The sequence below is a fragment of the Mustela nivalis genome (assembly GCF_964662115.1).
Source record: "Mustela nivalis genome assembly, chromosome: X".
NCBI classification, from domain to species: domain Eukaryota; kingdom Metazoa; phylum Chordata; class Mammalia; order Carnivora; family Mustelidae; genus Mustela; species Mustela nivalis.
Genome location: NC_139040.1, coordinates 14583055 through 14590348, shown reverse-complemented (window position 1 = coordinate 14590348; position 7294 = coordinate 14583055). Strand labels below are relative to the sequence as shown.

Here is a 7294-nt window from a genome sequence, read left to right as displayed (position 1 = left end):
CCGGCAAATAAATAAATAGAACCTTAAAAAAAAACACAGTTACTCTGCCCGTGGTGTATTAGGATATATGCCAAGCAGGTAGTAGTAAATGATGTTCAGGTTCTGGGTAAAAACCCCAAGGAGCCTTGGAACCAGCTCTGCATTATTAACATTACGGGAGGGGCTGATACTCAGTAGTAATCAGTATGGCGAGCATATTGGTTCCTTTATTTCCTAGCCAAATAATGACAAATAAAGCAAAAGTCCTGTCCATTTGCCTTCGGGATGAGTTATTTAAATTGCTGGCTATGGCAATAGTTGGGAATCGGCCAGGTTGGCAAAAACCACTTAAATGTCGGGCTCAGCAAGCAGTCTGCAGCCCCAGGAGGAATCAGAAGAAATCCTTCCCCCTGGATGGGCAGGCGCTGTCTTTCTCTGTCTCAAATCCAGACAGAGCACTACCGGACCTTCGCCCAGGCTCTGAGACTCAGCCAGGCCTCCCCCAGTCTAGAGCAGAACAGGGCCAACTCTATCATAAATGTCCCTGTCCCCCTGGGTGTCAAGAGGGACCAGAGAGATCTGGTCTTTGCAATTAGTGCCCAGGAGGGTGGGGGGTGGGGTGGGGACAGGACTTCCAAGGACAAGAAGCCAGAATGCAAGTCAGGACAGAGGGGACAAAAGAAACTGGAGAGGGAGGGCCTACTGACTAGATCCAGGTAGCAATGAAGAGGGAAGCCTTAGGGGTGGCACGTGGTAATCAGACTCCATCTTAAAGAGACCACCGTGGCTGCTGTCTGGAGACTGTATTGGGGGAGGGAGGAGCTGGAAGCAGGGTATTGTTGACGTAATCTTGGAGAGGGGACATGGGCCTGCCCAGTGGTAAGGGATCTGGCCAGTGGACAATGCGAAAAGCAGGACTCACACTGCCAAAAGGAAGCTTTGAAACCCATCCCTCCCCTTCTTTCAACTTACTCCTTTGGATTCTCTTTACTATAAATTTTCCCTCGGTCTGGTTATTTCTCTCCAGATGCCATCTCGATGATTGACTGATAGACAGAGTCAAGCAATATTACTTCACTGCTCTGTATCCTTGGAGTATAATCAGGGCCACATAAATGTTGGCTGAATGACTTGCAAGCTCTTTTTATTCTCCATGGTACTCCGTATGAGATGGGGGCATAGTGAGTATTTAATGAAGACTGTAGCCTTGTCTTAAGTCTCAATTTACCTGCAAAGAGCTCACTTTTTTTAAATACTAGAACAAACGACAACGAAAAGCACCCTATAGTTTTAAAAGTAATTAAATGATTAAGAAATACCTTTTGCTTAATTAAAAAAAAAAAAAACCTTCCAAAAAAAAAAAGAAACTACGATCATCAAATTAGGGCTCACTTCCGAGACGAGCAAATCGAAGCTCTCTGGGCAGGCTTGCATTTTCCCACGAAGGGCGGATATAAGGTCGCTAGTTCTGCATCCAGTTACGCCTGTTCTCCAAACGCCAGAAAGATGTACTGCCACGCGTTCTAGAAACATCTGTTATCTGGTTTTGAGCTAGAAGGAAGGGAGGGAAGAATTTCATGAGATTAATGATTGGGAGACTTTCCAAACCACTTAGAGCAGCCACTGTCCAGAAGATAGCCAATTTCGCTACAATAAGCAAGAAATAAAAACTTTGTAAGCCAAAGTGTGGCTCTGGTATCACTATAGAAACTGGTTGAAGAGATGAAGATCTAATTCTGCGGGACCTTTCGCCACAATGAAGGAGGCAATGAGTTTTAACCGAACTTAATACTTGATTAAAAGGACCTGAAGTATGTTTTCAGAAACATTTCAAATGAAGGGGTGGCGAACAATGGATTTTGCAATAAATTGTGTCAATTAGGCATTTGAAGGGGGGAAAATCTGGATTCCTAACCACACTTTTTTTTTTTAATATTTTATTTATTGACAGAGAGAGAGAGATCACAAGTAGACAGAGAGGCAAGCAGAGAGAGAGGAGGAAGCAGGCTCTCTGCCGAGAAGAGAGCCCGATGCGGGGCTTGATCCCAGGACCCTGAGATCATGACCCGAGCCGAAGGCAGAGGCTTAACCCACTGAGCCACCCAGGCGCCCCTCATAACCACACTTTTGACCCCGGAATAAATTCCAGTTCAAAGTCTTAAATGGAAAGGGTAGAACCACTGAAGTACTAGAGGAAAATTGGGTAGGTATTTTTATCATCCGGGCATGAAGACTTCCATCCATTCCTTTATTCACTTAGCAAATCCTTATCCAAACACAGTGTCTGTTCTGTGCTGGCACAGAAATAAGTGCTGGGAATACCTCCGTAAATGAAAGAAGAGCGCCTGCTGACCCGGAGCTAACATTTTGCCGGTGGGGGGTGGGGGGAGACAGTAAACAATCCAAATCAATCAATCAATCAGTATGTTTGAAATTGAAAAGTGGTGTGCAAGAAATAAAGGAGGGGGGGTGTCTGGAGTATGGAAAGGAAAGGGGAACATTGAAGGGGTAGATAAGAATTGGCTTCACTAAGGTGACATTTTTTAAAGATTTTATCTATTTATTTATTTGATAGAGAGACAGAGAGCGAGCACAAGCAGGGGGAGCGGCAGGCAGAGGGAGAGGGAGAAGCAGGCTCCCCAGGGAGCGGGGAGCCCAATGTGGGACTCGATCCCAAGACCCCGGGATCATGATTCGAGCTGAAGGTGCACGCCCAACTGACATGAGTCACCCAGGCGGCCCACTAAGGTGACATTTGAAGCAGAGATAAGAGAGGGAGTATACTGTGTGGATATTTGGGAAGAAAGTTCGCCAGAAAGACGAAGCCTACCCGCCATGTTCTAAGAACAGCAAAGAAGCTAGTATTGCTGAAACCGAGTCCAGGAGCATGAGAGGATTCTGAGTAGCAGAGGGGCCAGAGCCTGTAGATGTTTGTAGACAGTGGTGAAGTCTTTACCTTTGTTAGGAAAAGTAATTATCCTTCTAGCCTTCTAAATTCTCAGCTGAGGATATATTCCCTCACCCCATAAAAAAAGACAGATGAACAGGAGGAAAAACAAGTTTAATAGCATGTGTCCCTACCTGCATGGAATAGACCCAGGAAATCTGAGCATCTCTCTGAAATGGCCCTAGCCATCATCTTAATTAGCATCTTCAGCTAACAACAAAAGAAAAACATTGGGTATGGGGGTGTACCTTATGGGAGGGCAGCAGACGATGAACAAGAAACAAGGGTAAGGTTGTTATGCAAGTTTAAGTCATTACCTTCTCCATTGATAAGAGTTTCTAGAGGTTTAGAGTCATCCTCTTCCTGGTCCACAAAGGGAAGGGAGACACCCTAACGAATGGAGATTCCCTTGTAAATGTTAATGTGTCTTCTGAAAAGGCAACTTCTACTTGGGTGTTTAGGGCTTCTCCTGAGTTTGCAGTTCTTAAAAAATAATCCCTTGCAAATAACCCTTTTGCCAAAGAGGCTTATTTGCGGGTGGCAAATTCTGCCCCCTCCCCTTGTACTGGGATTGAAATCGAGAGCCACTGGCAATCGGGGAGCAGAGGAGTGACTTACCTGTCTTACCTCCTAACAGTCTCATGTTGGCTGCTCTTTCCAGGATGCACTGTAGGGAGCGAGGGTGAAAGCAGGGAGACCCATGAGAAGACTATCGGAATAGGGTTTGGGATAGAGGAGACGGTAGTGGAGGCGGTGAGAAGTTATTATATTCTGGATATATATATATATTTTAAAGATTTTATTTTATTTATTTGTCATAGAGAGAGAAGCAAGAGCAAGCACAGGCAGACAGAGTGGCAGGAAGAGGCAGAGGGAGAAGTAGGCTCCCTGCCAAGCAAGGAGCCCGATGTGGGACTCGATCCCAGGACGCTGGGATCATGACCCGAGCCGAAGGCAGCCGCTTAACCAACTGAGCCACCCAGGCGTCCCATATATTCTGGATATATTTTGAAGGCTGAAGCCAAAAGACTTTCTGACACAAAATCCAGATGGCATGAGTGAAAAGACTGATTCATCTGACTGTAAGAGCATTCATTCATCCTCAAATGTCTTTGAAGGGCTCCTTCTTTACAAGAGGTTTTTAAATTAGAGTTTCTTAAGACTTGTTGCTAGACCTTCTTCGCCTTTTCATTCTGGTCTCACTTCTTAGGTTATCGAATACGTTACCAGAGTGTCCACTGCAATAAATACCCTTATGTTTCCCCGGATTTGTATTTCCATGCCAGATCTCTTCCTTGAGCTCCTCGACCTGCATATCCAACCTCCTGTCACACATTACCCCTCAGCTGCCTCAAGTTTATTAATTTATTCCCTGACTGGTTATTGATCAGCTACCTACTACTGGGCATTAGTCACCAAGATTGGGACCTGTATTGTTGGGGAGGAAAAATTTCCTCTGTTCTTCAAGGTTTTTCGGGCTGGTCCAAGAATTAAATTGACATGAGAGAGATTAACAGGAGAAAATCGAGTTTAATTATGTACCTACAGGGAATCCACACTCACGCACGCGCGCGCACACTCACACACACACGCCCCACATGAGAGATTCCAAAGACAGTCAGGAAAAGTGAAGTAGGTATGTCATTCTAGACTAAGGAGAAGGCAGTAGTGGTCTGGGGCTCCAAAGGGAAGGCAGGCAGTTCGCAGGAAGATGAGAAAAAGCAAATATTTGGTAAACAAATGTTTGCCTGGCTATTCAGAAACAGTGGGACAGAGAATTCTAACAGACTTAACAAAGTTATTCCCTGTCTACACCTAGTTTCTACTAAGCTACAGTTTCCTATGCTGATACCTCCTTGCCTGGAGCAGGTCCTTGATCTAGATTCTTTTAGGCAGTTAAGAGGCAAAAAGAAAAACTTCCTGAGTCCTCTGTTTTTTCCAAAATAATCAGCCTGGGTGGCCTAGCCCGCTCAGTTGTCAGAACATGCAACTCTTGGTCTCAGAGTCGTGAGCTCAAGCGCCACACCAGGCAAATTTTTTTACTTAAAAAAAATTAAAATCACCAGCCAAAAGTAACCCACATTTCAGAGAGACACACTTTGGGGTGGCATGTTTTGCTCCCCTGCAATATACAATAGTGAATAAAATGGACTTTCTCTCTGCCCTCATGAAACTTAGGTTTTAGTTGGGGTGTGTATGTGGGAGAGGGAGAGAGAGAGAGAAAGAGCGAGCACACGAGAGAGAGAAAACAGATGAGAAAATTTAAAAAGTGAAAATCGCTATGAATAACACAAGTTGCTGACATACAGAACTTTCTTTTAAAGTATGTGTGTGCAAGGGGAGGAAACCTACTTACAATAGCCAGGGAAGATCTCTCTGAGGAAGTGACAGGGAAGCTCAGAGTTCTCAATGACAGGAAGAAACCACCCATAGGAAAAGCATTCTAGATAGTAGCCACAGCACGTGCAAAGGCCCTGCTGAGGAAAAGAATTTGATGTGTTTGAAGAACTTACATGAAGCCACTTTGACACATGGGGGAGTAAAGAAAACAGTGGCAAGTGGTGTCACTGGAAGACTGGGGAAGTGTCAGAGCATCCAGAACCTTCCAAGTCCTGCCTGAGATCTGGGGGGTTTCTGCTAAGAGCAATAAGAAGCTTTTATCCAGGAGAAAAACTTGAGCTGGTTTGTATTTTTGAAAGATCACTCTAGCAGCTGAGAAGAGAATGAGTGATAAAGGGGGCAGGCACAGAAGCCAGAAAACCACTTATGAGTTTAAGGCAGTATTCAGAGCAGGAGAGGATGCCGCTTACGCTAGGGTAGTGGTTGTGGAGATAGAGAAACATGGGTAGATTAGAAAGCTGGTTATGAAGTGGAAACAATGCAGAATAGTGTGAAGGCCGAGAAAAATTAAGGCCATCCCACCTCAGGTTTAGCCTTAGCATAAGTACAGCCATCTTAGCTCTGGCAGCCATCTCAGATCCCTGTACCCAAGGGCTGAACTTTCCCCTACTTTAATTTAGTTCTAAGGACCCCCACCTTGCTTTAGTAACAAGAACCCCCACCCTGCTTTAATAACAGGAACCCATAAATACCCCTGCCTTAACTAAGCTCGGGGTCCAAGTCCCTACTCTGCTGTGTCGGGTATACTTGGGCCCAAGCTTAAGCTTGTCGAATAAACCCTCGTGTGATTGCATCGGTGTTGGCTCCTTGGTGGTCTCTCGGATGTGAAAACTCGGGTACAACAATAGCCTGCCTAAAGACTAGGCAGGTGCTGAAATGCCCAGTTTGAAGCCAGGCTTTGCCACTTCCAAGCTGTATGAATTAGAGCAAATTACTAATTTCTCTGTATTTTGGTGTCCTCATTTACAAAATGAAGATAATAATAATACTTACAGGAAAGGTCAGTATTAAATGAATTTAATACATGCAACACATTTATAACATCGTCTAGAGAAGAGTAAGCTCTATACCAAGGGTTAACTATTGACCTTGTGGCACATTGGCTATGGGGAGGGAGGGAGGAATCCCCAGTGAGGCCAGGATTCTGGCATGAGCTACTGGATGTCTTTTTGAGACACTAAGGTGACAAAAACCTCACTCTTGGGTGAAACCCAAAATTTAATTTCTCCATATCTACTGGAAAAATGGACACAGTCGGGCAGATGAGGAATTTTACTGCATATCTTTAGTCAATTAACTGTCCTACCTACTGCAATCATTTTGTAGAAATTTCTCCACTCTTCTCTAACCTTCTACCCCCAGCATCACTTCCCTCCCACCCCCCAACTTAACAATATTTGACCTCAATTCTTTTTTTCAAGATTTTATTTATTTATTTGTCAGAGAGAGAGCGAGCGAGCGCGCACACGAGCGAGCACACACGCAGGGGGAGTGGCAGGCCGAGGGAGAGGGAGACGCAGGCTGCTCACTGAACAGGGAGCCCGATTCGGGACTCGATCCTAGGACCCTGGGATCATGACCTGAGCCAACGGCAGACACTTAACCAACTGAGCCACCCAGGCGTCCCCTCAATTCTTTTTTTTTAAATTTATTTTGAAGTTGTATTTATTTGAGAGCGAGGGAGCTCACGAGTGGGGGGAGGGGCAGAGGGAGAGAATCCCAAGGAGACTCCCTGTGCAAGCAGGAAGCCTTGTGGGGCTTCACCCCACAACATGAGATCATTGAAAGGCCTGGACAAACTTTACTTCATCCGAAAGTTGTTTGCGCCGGAAAGTGTTATCAACCGGCTACTTCTGCTTCTGTAAAAGCGCTTGCTCACCGCGCGGGCTAACTGGCTACTTTCGCTTCTGTTTGAATGCTTGCTTGATGGCGCGTGCGCTCCCAACACCAATCAACCAACACCAGGTA

The 7294-nt window shown here is 45.3% G+C and overlaps 1 protein-coding gene across 1 annotated transcript in view; it reads left to right on the top strand.

The window, feature by feature from the left end:
- The first annotated feature begins 7172 nt into the window (after window positions 1-7172).
- The window catches only part of LOC309856425 (transmembrane 9 superfamily member 2-like), a 100593-nt gene continuing 100471 nt past the window's right edge, over window positions 7173-7294 (top strand). Inside the window, exon 1 of the mRNA XM_082717619.1 lies at window positions 7173-7291. Within this exon, the coding sequence (XP_082573745.1) occupies window positions 7253-7291 (39 nt within the window). The 5' untranslated portion in view covers window positions 7173-7252. The remainder of the gene's footprint in view (window positions 7292-7294) is intronic.